This window comes from Triticum urartu, chromosome 3, assembly GCF_003073215.2.
Source record: "Triticum urartu cultivar G1812 chromosome 3, Tu2.1, whole genome shotgun sequence".
Lineage (NCBI taxonomy): Eukaryota > Viridiplantae > Streptophyta > Magnoliopsida > Poales > Poaceae > Triticum > Triticum urartu.
The window spans coordinates 531,153,486-531,167,126 of NC_053024.1; the positions used below are offsets into that span (position 1 = coordinate 531,153,486).

The 13,641-nt window shown below is 44.4% G+C and overlaps 2 protein-coding genes across 2 annotated transcripts; one reads left to right on the plus strand and one right to left on the minus strand.

Moving 5' to 3' along the window:
- The first annotated feature begins 5,392 nt into the window (after positions 1 to 5,392).
- On the plus strand, positions 5,393 to 8,391 carry LOC125544803 (basic leucine zipper 6-like). The gene is made up of 4 exons (XM_048708569.1): positions 5,393 to 6,146; positions 6,252 to 6,342; positions 7,600 to 7,726; positions 7,815 to 8,391. The coding sequence occupies exons 1-4, from the start codon at positions 5,713 to 5,715 to the stop codon at positions 7,958 to 7,960; spliced, it is 798 nt and encodes a 265-aa protein (XP_048564526.1). The 5' UTR covers positions 5,393 to 5,712; the 3' UTR covers positions 7,961 to 8,391.
- A 2,145-nt stretch (positions 8,392 to 10,536) lies between these two features.
- Positions 10,537 to 11,391, minus strand: LOC125548635. Its single transcript, XM_048712200.1, has one exon. The coding sequence runs from the start codon at positions 11,288 to 11,290 to the stop codon at positions 10,760 to 10,762; it is 531 nt and encodes a 176-aa protein (XP_048568157.1). The 5' UTR covers positions 11,291 to 11,391; the 3' UTR covers positions 10,537 to 10,759.
- Between the last annotated feature and the right edge of the window lie 2,250 nt (positions 11,392 to 13,641).

Below are 13,641 nucleotides of genomic sequence, written 5' to 3' on the forward strand. Positions count from 1 at the left end.
AATACAGAATTGCCCTATTTATGAAAAACTGGGCCGAAAACCATGAGCAGACCGCTAGCACCTAATATTCCTCTTCCCGGGAAGATCAAAGGCAATATTCGATTCAATTTTTTTTCATCAAATTCAAAAGAACAATCATCATATTTCTGAATATAATTTTTTTTGTAAATATTCATGAACATTATTTCTCAATCATGAACATTTTTTGAATTCGTGAACATTTTTAAAAATTGTGTACATTTTTTGGAACGCGTGAACAAGTTCTTTGCATGGGCAAGCATTTTTTGAAATTTGGGAGCAATTTTGAATACACAAACATTTTTTGAATCAGAGAACAACTTTGAATTGACGAAATATTTTTCAAATTCATGAATAGATTATTAATTTACGAACATTTTTTTAAACCACAAACATTTGATAATTTTCTGGAACATTTGTTTTCCAAAATTATTTTTTATGACATATGGGACTATTTAAAATTCGAAATTACTTTAAATAAGATAAAATAAAAACAAAACAACAAAAACAACAAAAAAACAAAACAAAGCAAAATTTAAAACTGCGGCGTCCATCCCCGCTCATGGGCCAAGCCAAATAGGGGCGCGCGGGAGGGGAGGAGGGGGTTGTGCGCTAACATGTCGAAATCATTAGTTGAGGAGTACTCGTTGCAAAGATCACTTCAACTCTCCAGGTTGCGACAAGTGGCGCACATGCAACGCGTCACTTGTCGCAATCTGGGAGTTTTCTATTTTTTTCGTAGATCCGTTTATTCAAAATGTTTTATCTCTCAAACCGTGCGTCCAAATCTCAAACGTTTTCACCGTTGGATTCCTCGCGTCGAGATCTTCAAAACTAGATCTCATGTTGATAGGTTTTGACGAACTTTTTTTCATGGAAAAACCGGCCGAAAAAAACCAGACGAAAAAACCAAACCGGGAGCACAGGTTTTTTCCCTTTCTGAAAGTGGCACGCCCGTGCCTCTCACGAAATCACAAACCGTACCTCTCATGGAAGGAAAACCATGACTCTCGCGGAAGAAAAAAAAAGGGAAAACGTGTTTTTTTTCGTTTCCGAGGAGGCACGGCCGTGACTCTCGCGAAAGCACACCCATGCCTTTCGCGAAAGCAAAAAGGTGACTCTCGCGAAGGAAAAAAATAGAAAATGCGTTTTTTCCGTTTCCGAGAGGCACGGCCGTGACTCTCGCAAAAGCACAACTGTGCCTCTCGCGGAAACAAGACCGTGACTCTCGCGAAAGAAAAAAAAACAAAAACGTGTTTTTTTCGTTTTCGAGAGGCATGGCCATGAATCTTGCGAAAGCACAACCGTGCCTCTCGCAGAAGCAAAACCGTAACTCTCGTGAAAGAAAAAACCAGAAAACTCGTTTTTTTTCGTTTCCGAGAGGCATGGCCGTGACTCTCGCGAAAGCAAAACCGTGCCTCTCGCGAAAACAAAATTGTGACTCTCGTGAAAGGGAAAAAAAAGAAAACACATTTTTTCGCAGAGAAAGAAATTTTGAAAAAAAAAATTGTGAAAAAACTAAGGAAGACCGGTGAAAAACCAAAATGTCGGAAAAAACCCCAAAAAAACATTTAAATAGCCGAAAACACGTGTGGAAAAATAAAAAATAAAATCCAAAAGGAGTACCCAAAGTGCGAAACGTGGCAAATGACTAAAAGTGTGCCAAGTGACATTGATCGTTGCGATGCTCCCAAAAAAACGCTCGTTAACCGGCACGCCACACACCAAATAGGAGCTCCCTTCAGCCCCACCCCGCTTACTGCGAGACAGATGAAAGCCTCGCCTTAAACGAATTTCTGTAGTGTGCGGGTACAGTAGCTGTTAGTTCGTCCGTAACATTATATTGCTCGTTTTGTTTGTTGTTTTTTATTTTTATTTTCCAGCACTTATTTATATATTGAAATTTTTCTAAATTGAAATACAAAAAATTTCTTCTGATTTTCCCGTTTCCATTAAAAACATGTAAATATCTATTTTTTAAAGTAAAAAACTGCATTTGTTGAAAACTTACACATTTTTTGCAAAAGACAACTATTTTTTGAAATTTATGGATATTTCTTAATAAATTAGGATATTCAATGTTTTTTAAAATGTGAATGGTTTTTGAACTTCAACTTATTTGCAATTTGTTGGAAAGAAAAACTAAAAGAACAGAAAGGAAGGTAAATGAGAAGTAGACAAAAGGAAAACCAAAAAAAAAGGATCATTGGGTTGGGCATGTCGCCATGTTTATTTTTACTTCGGGCCCATGGTCATGTCTGTGTTGCATTTGTATGTGCCCAAACCAACCTTACATCTTCTAAAAAAAACTTAGAAAAAATACAGGCGAAATTTCATATTTTCATGAATTTTACAAGTTTGTAGTTTTTTAGCAACAATATTTTAGTTATTTATAATTTTTGTAACATTAACAAAAAATTATACCCCCTGCGTATCAAAATCTAACACGTTTTTGCATGCTTGTTTAGCTTCAAAAGATCTTATATTTTGGTACAGAGTATTATATTGGAAATAGGCATATCAAAAAAAATGATAAATGTCCAAATAATTACCAAATTCCAACAAACAGTAAAAAAACATTGTATAGAAGAATTGGGCACAAACTAAACACCAGTGTATTATTATTATTCTGACGTGCATGGCAGGAGCTCTGCCAATTTCTTTAAGAGAGGAAAAACAAATACAGAATTTCCCTGTTTATGAAAAACCTTGCCAAAAACCACAAGCAGACCACTGGCGCCAAACATGCCCTCTCCCCGAGAAGATTGAAGGCAATATTCGATTCAATTTTTTTCATCAAATTCAAAAAAAAGCATCAAATTTCTGAATATGCAAACATTTTTTTAATATTTGTGAATATTTTTCTAAATTGTGAACATTTTGAATTCTTGAACATTTTTTTGAAATTGTGTACATTTGTTTGGAACTCGTGAACAAGTTCTTTGCATGGGTGAATATTTTTTTAATTTGGGAGCAACTTTTGAATAAGCAAACATTTATTTTTGAAATCACAAATATTTTTTGATTCAGTGAACATTTTTTGAATCGTTGAACGTTTTTTCAAATTCATGAATAGATTTTGAATTTACGAACATTTTTTCAATACACAAACATTTTTTTAAGCGACGAACATTTTATGATTTTCTGGAACATTTGTTTTTTCAAATTATTTTTTATGAAATTTTGGACTTTTTAAAATTCTGAATTACATTAAAGAAAAAAAATAGAAACAGAAAAAACTAAAAGAAAACAAAATTAAAAACTGAGGCAGCCATCCCCGCTCATGGGCGAGCCAATAAGGACGCTGGGAGCGGAAGAGGGGGGCTGTGCGCTGGCATGTTCGCCAGCGCGTCACGCGCCAAATAGGAACTCCCTTCAGCCGCGCCGCGCTTACTCTGAGGCAGGTGAAAGTCTCACCTTAAACAAAGGTCTGTAGTGGTCAGGCACAGTAATTGTTAGTTCGTCCGTAATATTCAATTGATTGTTTCCTTCATTGTTTTTTATTTTTTGTTTTAGTTTTACTATTTTTTACATGTTGAAATATTTCTAAACTTATATACCAAAAAATTCTTATGATTTTTCCGTTTTCCATAAAAAACATGTAAAACATTTATTTTTTTAAAAGTAAAAAATCTGCATTTTGTTTAAAAGCTTACACAGTTTTGCGAAAGGCACGACCATTTTTGAAATTTGTGGATATTTCTTAATAAATTTGGATAATTAAATGTTTTTTTAAATGTGATTGGTTTTTGAACTTCACTTTTTTTGCATTTCTTGAAAAGAAAACTAAAATAACAAAAACAAAGGTGAATGAGAAATAAACAAAAGGAAAAACAAAAAAGGGACCATTGGGTTGGGCATGTCGTCATGTTTGTGTTGCATTTGTTTGTGCCCAAACCAACCTTACATCTTCTCACAAATTTCAAATTTGGGTGAACTTTACAAGTTTGTAGTTATTGTGCGACAATATTTCAGTTATTTATATTTTTGGTAATAGTCACAAGAAATATACTCCCTTAGTATCAAAATCCAAGATGTTTGTGTATGCTAGTTTAGCCTTAAAAAGTCTTATATTTTGGTACAGAGTATTATATTGGAAACATGCATATCAAAAAATTTGACAAACGTCCAAACAATTACCAAATTCCTACACATAGTAAAAAAACATCGTATAGAAGAATTGGACACAAACCAGACACCAATATATTATTATTATACTGACGTGCATGGCAGGAGCTCTGCCAATTACTTTAACAGAGAAAATGCAAAGACAGAGGTTCCCGGTTTATGAGAAAAACTATGCCGAGAACCACAAACTGGCACCTAACATGTCCTCTTTCTGGGAAGATCGAAGGCAACATCTTCCGAAATGCCTTCAAAAAAATAAACGACGTTTGAGGACGACCGTTCCACCGAACCCTCAGAATGGTTCGGCCTAGCCAACAGCCTCCAACACCGCTTCCACCCCAGCCGGTCTACCCGAGACCTTTCCTGTCATAGCACAACGGTTGGTACTCAATTAGAAACAAGTGCATCGAGGTCAGTGAAGAATGGAGATCACTTGATTAGCACATCTCAAATGCGTGCCTACTTGTTCTTCCTGCTGTTTAAACATTTCATCAGCACGGAGGTCGATCGATCCTGCCTTTCGTTTGCAAGACCAGAGATATGCAGCGCAACATCCTTACAGACAGAGCAGGTTACTTGCGTAAAGAAGTCACTGGACTTCTTTGGAGTAGTAGTATATTATCAACAAAGAGGAAGGGTGGTAGAAGGTGTCGTGATAAAGAGAGGACAGAAGATTCCCGCGTAACATGGAACTAGAATTAGACGGGGTGAGATCTCTGATCCCGAGGATTTGCGAACATGCCCGTTTTCTGACCAAATGATACGCGCGCACGCAGCTTTCCGGTGCAAACCAACCTGACAGCAGGCTGACACGCTTTCCTGCCTCTTCCTTTCCATCCATTCCCATGTCTGACACGGTCGAGCCATGCCAATGGAGTCTGAAACCACGTACGTACTAGCCATGGACGAACGAACGAATGAGAAGAATGGTCAATTTCTCCCGCTCGTAATCGTAATGATCAGCAGCTGCATGGCCATTAATTCAAAGCACGCACGCAGCAGATCAGATCTAGCCGCTGCTGACATCCGGCCCGTTTTAGGCGACAGCGACGGCTACTTGCAGCTCTCGCCATATATGCACAGGCAGCGAGCTAGCAAGAGGCAATGATGGGAGAATGAGATCCATGGACGGACGGACGGGTGGATAGACCGACAGCGGCACGTGGATGGGGATTCCTGCCCACCTACTAAAAACCGCCCCGCTTAAAACCGTCCATCCCCACCATCTTCGACGATCCATCCATCCATCCTCCCTTCCTTCCTTCCCGCGCGCACCACCACCACCCCCTCCGGCCGAGCTAGCTGGCTCAGGCTGTCCTCATGTTCCAAAAGTCTCGTCCCATGTGACTCCCCGATTCCAATTCCCATCAATCTCCATCCCCCATCTCAACAAGGCGCAGCAAGTGTAGCAGCCAAGGCTACTCTCTATGCCAGCCTCGGCCAGTATAAAACAAAGCTCTACGCGCGCCGGCACACCGCATTACGCAACTCTAGCTAGCTTTGGCGTGGCTAGGAGAGGTAGCGGCTAGCTAGCTGTTGCGCATTGCCGGGTTCCTCTCGGGCATAATGGCGCAGCTCCCGCCCAAGATCCCGACCGGGGCGCACCACTGGCCCGGCGCCGGCGTGGAGCACCACGGCCACGCGCCCGCCGCGGTGTGGGCGGACGAGTTCGCCGAGTTCGCGGCGGCGCGCCGGGGCGCGCACCGCAGGTCGCTCAGCGACTCGGTGGCCTTCGTGGAGATGGCGCCGGGGGGCTGCGGCGGGGCCGGCGACTTCGACAGGCTCGACGACGACCAGCTCATGTCCATGTTCCCCGACGAGGGCGGGTCCACGGCCCCGGGGTCCGAGAACGGCACCAGCGACAGCGACGGCGACAAGCATGGCAAGGACCGGTACGACGACGGGCACAACGACGATGCTAACCCGGAGGAGCCGGGGCCGGGGCATGCCACGCCGACCTCGTCCACGGAGACGATCCGCGACCCCAAGAGGGTCAAGAGGTGCGCACGCAATGCCAATGCATGCATGCATGGATGCGATTCCTTGATTAATGTGTTGATTGTCAAGCTCGATCTCCATGGACCGACCGAATTATGTGTTTCCAGGATACTGGCTAATCGTCAGTCGGCTCAGAGATCTCGGGTGAGGAAGCTGCAGTACATCTCCGAGCTCGAGCGGTGCGTCACAACGCTGCAGGTACATATACTCTCACCTGCTGCTAGCTTAGTAGTAATTGCTTCGCTAAGAACAGTCTAATGAGCTAGTACGTGCAAAACTCATAACTTCTGAGCTTAATAAAGGGCGAGCTAGTGCTACTCAATTCTAGTTAGCTAGTCCAAAATGTCTCAAAAAAAGAGTTGGCTAGTCGAAATATATGGATCTCAGTTCTAGGAGCTATACTTAAAAAGCTGACAACACGTACGCCACTCACTCTACTTCATGCATGCCTCCGACCTTTAATTTTGTCGCCCAACACCCCTTTGCAAGAAAGCAGAGTAGAAAACTGAGTAGCAGTAGATCATAGATTATGTACGCTAGCTACGTGATGCTAAGGAAATTCCGTAGACACGGCCATAAGGCATAAGCACAATTTCGGCATGCATGCAGCTCATGTACGCTCTTGTCATGCGTGCATGCATGCGCAAGAGCTAGCGCACACTCGACCTTGTGTGGTTTTGTGTCACAAAATGTGCACGTCGCTCGCGCTCGCAGGGCAGGGCGATGTATACGTGCGTACCCATTAATTTGGCGTGTACGCACGACATGCCACGACGTACCCATATACAGATGTTTTCGCTCGTGCACACACAATGACACAAAACGTATCAATCGCCGCGTGCACTAGAGGGTTAGATCGAAGGTGCAGGCTGGCTGGCACGCAAGGTAGCAAAATGATGTTGGGGAGAACCCATGTGGGGTGGGGTGGGATCATGAATGAGATCGATCATCAGTAGGCTCCCCTCTCGTGCGTACGCACAGCGATGTACGGTACCTACCAACCAAGGTGGCTCGCGTGATCCAAATGCACATGGCGCTGCGTGCTCGCATCTCACGGAGTGGCGGTCCCTCTCCTCTCCCGCTCCAATTACACGGCCAGTGAGTGGTACGGCACATGCAGGCGCAGGCGCCTCCCGGCCCCACCCAGTAGTGAGTGGTGCCACATCTGATTATTGTCTTAAGCAATGATGTGAGCGCTAGTGCACTGGTATCATTTAACAACCCTACTGTACCCACTTGCATGCGCCGCACGTTAAGGGCATATGCTGTGTATGTGTGTGTATTCTATCACAAGCTGGGTGTGCACATGGAGACATCACAAAAAGAGAAGAGAGGATGTTTGGGGCAAACCCAGGAGTTAATCTGACAAGTCTTCAGTCAAAACTAATTAACTACTCTAGCTACTAGCGTCATCTGAAGTAATCTCACGTGACGTTTCGATGGTTTGATCTGCAGAACGAGGTGTCCGTGCTGTCTCCCCGGGTGGCGTTTCTGGATCAGCAGCGGACGATCCTCACCGTCGGCAACAGCCACCTCAAGCAGCGGATCGCAGCTCTGGCGCAGGACAAGCTTTTCAAGGACGGTCAGTACTCCTTCCTACTCCGTCAGAAAACTCACAATTCCATCCTGCATGACTCGTCAGGAATAACCAAAATCGTCTTGATCTGCAGCTCATCAAGAGGCGCTGAAGGAGGAGATCGAGAGGCTGCGGCAGGTGTACCAGCAGCAGAACCTCAGGATGTCGTCCGGTGCGGGCGCGGCCTCCGACCACGGCGGGCCGCCCCCGGTGCGCGCGGAGAAGGAGCTCATGAGCTGAGCGATCATCGCATGTCCCTTCCGCGCAGCCCGCCGCTGCATCATTGACCTGGAAGGGAAACATGGCATCATGAAATGCATGAATGAAACCGTCCATGCCTTTTTTTTTTCTCTTGTTCTTCTTTTTTCTTGTCCATTGACCTGTGTATCATTCTTTGCATATCGATTTCAGTTTTGGGTTTTTTACTGTGAAGAAAAAACTGAAGTGTGCCTCCGTTGTAAATTCCGTGTGTAGCATTGCATCTTGTGTACGTAGATCCGTTTTCAGTTTAGTTTTGGAGCCATCATCTTTTAGGAAAGTTTTTTGGGAAACCACCTAAGCACAACTCTTGCTTTGTATCCTCGTACTGATTTAGCAGAACTGTTGTATGTATTCTTCTGAATCCTTTGTTTCTCAGTAAATGTATATGTGGGCTTATGCTTCTTTTTGTACTAGCTTTATCCTTTTGTCACGATGCTTCACTTAACTTTGTAACTTTTTACTTGTTCCATGTGGTTGGAGGGCCGATGAAACTTACAGTTACCCCCCCCCCCCCCCCCCCCCCCCCCCCCCCCCCCCCCCCCCCCCCCCCCCCCGCGGTTCCAACCTTCACAGTTTCCATTCGATGATTTGGTGCACAGCCCTATCTTTGTAGTGGCCCTCGTCAAGACAGTTATCTCCTCTCAAGCGGTGTACTCTATCACACCTCTCATTGTGCCTCTCATCGTGCCGCCTAGCTCACTTCATAACCTAAACAAAATTGAAAGGGCTTTCCTTTGGTCCGACACGGATAAAACAACAGGAGCCAATTGCAAGGTTAATTAGAAAGTGGTGTGCAGACCAAAGGAGTACAGTGGTTTAGGAGTGCTCAATACAGACAAGTTTGCACGTGCTTTGCGCCTACGTTGCCTTTGGTATGAATGGACGGAGCCCCACAAACTTTGGGTGTGTTTTGGCAACCCGTGCACCGAGGATGACCTAGAGTTTTTCTATGCCTCTACCACTATCACCGTGGGTGATGGCGCAAGAACGCCGTTTTGGGACGCCCCTTGGCTTCTTGGGCGCAAGCCCAAGGGTATTGCGCAGCTAATCTACGAGGCATCGAGACGGAAGAATTGAAAGGTGCACGAGGCTTTTAGAGGGAATGAATGGATCCTCAAAATCTCCCACAACACCGCTATCTCTGGTGACCACATTCGGGAATTTTTCACTCTTTGGATGCTTGTGCATAACTTCCACCTTGATGAACAAGTCGAAGATGAAATTGTTTGGAAACATGCGAATGATGGAATTTACACGGCAGCCACCGCATTCAAGGATCAATTCCTTGGCTTGACCCTCTCTCCCATTGACTGCATGTTTGGAAGGTTTGGGCTCCTCCCAAGGTTAAATTCTTTGCTTGGGTTGGCATTGCAAGATAGGATTTGAATCGCCGATCGCTTGGAGAGGCACGGGTGGCCAAATTGTGACCTTTGCCCTCTTTGCAAGAGGGAGCGAGAAACAGGTGCTCACCTTTTTTTCAAGTGCTGCTACACGATTAGGCTTTTGGAGGGCCATCATCGAGAAGGGTGGCTTATATCACATGGATATCTCTACGTGGCACCTTGACGAAACCGTCAACGAGTAGTGGGACAAGAGAACCGACAATAGCAATCCTATTTGGCATTGCCATGGCCTCCCTTACCATGCTTGTCTCTTTGACCATTTGAAATGAAAGAAATGCTAGTGTTTCGTCACAAAAGCATGCCACCGCCTATTCTCCTTAACATCATCTTGGAGGAGGCCAAGCTTTGGGTTACCATGGGTGCTAAGAAACTAGGGAATTTGTTGCCAGGTGAGTAATTGTCATGCCTTTTATGGGTGTTTGTAAAACACTCTAAACTCTATTCTTTCCTTATTTAATGGATAGGGCAAATCTTTTGCCTCCGTTTCGAAAAAAATCATGCCCAAGAAAATAACAGAACTGCCAACTGCAAACAAATAAGCAACCAATCAACAGTTTCATACTCATTTCAGATATAAGCAATCTACTCCCTCTGTACTTTATTTGTCTAAACGCTCTTATATTTCTTATAAAGGGAGTATTAAATAACTCTGACACGGTCGCAAGCAGAACTAAATTAGTCCACCTTTTTCCTAGGGGTAAGGCCTAATTTTATTAATCAAAGTCCACAAAATGTGGGATAACGTTATCGTCATGTGGTTGGCCAAACCACACATGATGCCTAGAAACTAAATTCAAAGCATATCTAGCTAAACCATGAGCTTCTACATTGCTACCTCGACCTTCAAAAATAAATTTACAAGAAAAAGAAGTACTATGATCATTAATCTCTCTAATGATGACTGCATGTTTTCCATAGTTGCCTTGCTCGATGTCTCTGATGATCTGTTTAGCATCTGATGCCACCACGAACTGTTGGATGTGGAGATCCTCGGCGCCCCTCTGCACGCCATTGTTTCCCAGATAACCTGAGGGCCTCATGCTCTCTTCAGCAAATTCAGGTCGTGCTAAATTCGCAAAATGCAGACATGACATGCAAAGCCCACGGGCCAATCTACCATGGCCCACGGGTATCTACTAGATAGAGACACTGTTCACGGCTCACACACACTTTTGGCTCAATAAAAAAGGCTCACACACTTTTGGCTCAAAAAACAAAGGCTCACACACACTCCTACTCTTCTAGCTAAAAAAAAGGGCTCACACGCACTTCTAGCTAAAAAAAAGTCTCTCACACACTTCTAGCTAAAAAAAAAGTCTCTCACACACTTCTAGCCAGACTACTAGATTTTTTTTTGTCACGATAGAGACTACGTTCACTCCCACAATGGACTGATGTACGGTTGCTCCGCGGACGCCTCGGCGCCGTAGGATGGGTAGAAGGAGCAGTAGCTTCTCCCTTCGTCCCACTCCACGGCCATGCCGTCCGAGTACCACTCCCCCACGCAGTCGCCGTTGAAGAAGCCAAAGCCGGCGCCCTCCATCTCCTCCGCCCAGTACCCCACGGCGTTGCCGACGTCGTCCAGGACGTACGGCCCCGGCGAGCACCCGCAGCCGTCGAAGCCGGACACTACGATGCCGTCGAGGCCGCAGTCCTCGCAGCCCGCTTCCTGGTGCGGGTGGATCGAGTTCAGCTCCTGTAGGCCGTCGTCGACCCAGCCTTCGCCGACGTCCTCGGCCGGGAAGCCGAGCTGGTGGTGCTTGCCGCCGAGTGCCGCCGCCTCCTCCTCCTCCTCGGCGGCGAGCGACGCGTCCAGGAGCTCGAGGAGCAGCTCGGCGCCATCGACCTCCGGTACCTCCGTGACGCAGTGCTCCCGCTCCTGCTGCAGCTCCACGATGCACTCCATACTGAATATTGCTCGTTCCTTTGTGTGCAGAGGAGAGGAGAATGTTGTTCAGGTGTGTGTGGTGTGTTGATCATGGCAGGGTGGTGCGGTGTGGTGTGATGATTTCAGTGGGAAGCGTTTTATAGCGCGGGGTGGGGTGGGACGTGCCAGCTGTGTGGGTGCCGAATTGATCGGCAGGATGGCATGCATGTGGACCGCGCACCACTTGACGGCATTGATGCATGGCTAGTGCTGCTTGCCGTGATCAAGGGTCGATTTGCTTCTAATGGGAGCGACCTAATTATTCCGTGCATGCATGCGGCTTGGCCATGTTGCATTTGCACGTATTGTCACTCCAGCTTGAGAGCGCCAGAAGGCTTTCTTAGGCCTTGTACAATGCAAGGTGCTTAAGACAGGTGTTTGGAAAAATAAATTAGATTTTTTTTAAACACCGGTGCTTATTTATACAAAGCAAATGCTTATTTAGGCGTCTCTTCTGTAGAAATAGTCATCGGTGCTTCAGAAAAAACCTGATTTATTTTTTTAAACACCTAGCATTGTACAAGGCCTTAGGCCCTGTACAACGGCAGGTGCTTGAGAAAAAAACCAAGTTTTTTCTATAGACTGGATTGCACGAGGGAAATCCCTATTCGCCGCTCGCTGCGGCAAAATGTCGGGCTACCGCACAGGGCAGCGCAGCGAGCGACAAACCTGGGCCGCCCACTAATACATATTGCGTCCAACCAGTTTTGGGAACTTTCTAGAAGGTTCCCTGAACCTGTTTTTTGCCAGTATCGTTTCTTTTGGTTCTTTTTCGGCTTTCTATTGTTTTTTCATTTCTCTTTCTTCGTTCCTATTTCTTTTTCATATTTTTTGTTTTTGTTTTTTGTTTCATTTTCTTTTTCAAGTTTATTTTTCTTTCTCAGAATTTGTTCGTGGTTTTACAAAAAAATTACGATTTTCTTTTTTATTTCTTTTTCTTTTCTTATCTTTTTTTAAATCAAAAAATTTAAATTATGTCTGTGTTTCCAAAAAATGTTCTAAAAATTCAAAATCTGTTCTCGTTACACAAAAAGGGACAAATCTTTCAAAATTCAGACCGGATTTCAAGTTTTGTTCACACATTCAAAAAATGTTCGTGCTTCCAAATTTGTTCCGAATTTTTCAAAATTGTTCTTCGTTTCAAAATATGTTCTCAAAATTCAAAAAATGTTCGTACTTTCAAAAATTGTTTGTGCTTCCAAATTTGTTCAGGATTTTTCAAAATTGTTCTGTGTTTCAAATTTGTTCTCAAGATTCAAAAAATGTTTGGGAATTGAAAAAAATGTTCCAGCTTTCCTAATTTGTTCACAAATTCAATAATAGTTCATGTTTTTCAATTTTGTTCACAAATTCAAAAAATGTTCTGGAAGCTTCAAATAATGTTCACAAATTCAAGAAATGTTCCCTTTTTTCAAATTTGTTCACATCATTAAAATGTTCCTGTTTTACAAAAATTGTACGAAAATTCGAAAAATGTTTTTATTTTGAAGAAAATATTCATAATTTCGAAAAATTCAGTTGTAGGAGGTCGTTGATTCGACCCAATAAATGGACTGTAGGATTTTTTGCGAATTAATGTTTAAGTTTAGTCTCTGTTGTCTACGTCTTTAACTGTCGCACTGCGAATTGGACATGAGATGGTCTGTGTCGCAGTGGTTTACACGGTAAGTGAATTTGTGCGAAGCCTCGTGTTCGAGCTACAGCGCTAGCGTGATTTTTTTTTTTTTTTTGCGATTGTTCATGTCGGGAACGTGCCGCCGCGTGCCACTGTAAATGGGCCGCCCCACGCTAGCCGCTCCTGTGCGAAGTGCCAGCACTTTGCCGCAGCGAGCGGCCTATAGGTGCTCCCTTGCACGAGTGCTTAGGAGGTGCCTGAGGAAAAAAAACCCCGGGTTTTTTCTAAGATTGGATTGCACACGTGATTAGGAAGGCAGGCAGAAGCAAAGATTTGCTTCCGGTGCTAGCCGGTGCCTGGAGAAATAACTGCTCCCTGCAAGCCACGAACGCTTCAACCCAGTGCCTTCATTGACAAAAGAAGAAGAAAAAAAGCCCAGCTAGCACCCCCGTAAAAAGCACTCTGCGTTGGGAGGTAACAAAATTTTTGAGATGCGGCGCATCTAGCACCGGTGCACAGGCACCTGCGCTGGACATGGCCTTGGGGTGTGTTCAGTTGAAACGAGAGAGAGGGACGGGTTGGGATCGTCCATTTTCTGGTGTTCGGTTACAAAGCTAACGTGTTGTCTCGGTCAACTATATAGAATATACCTCAAAGATTCCGGACCCGCTAAAATCCGTCAGATGAAGCTGCCACCCTTTGCATGGATGGCCAT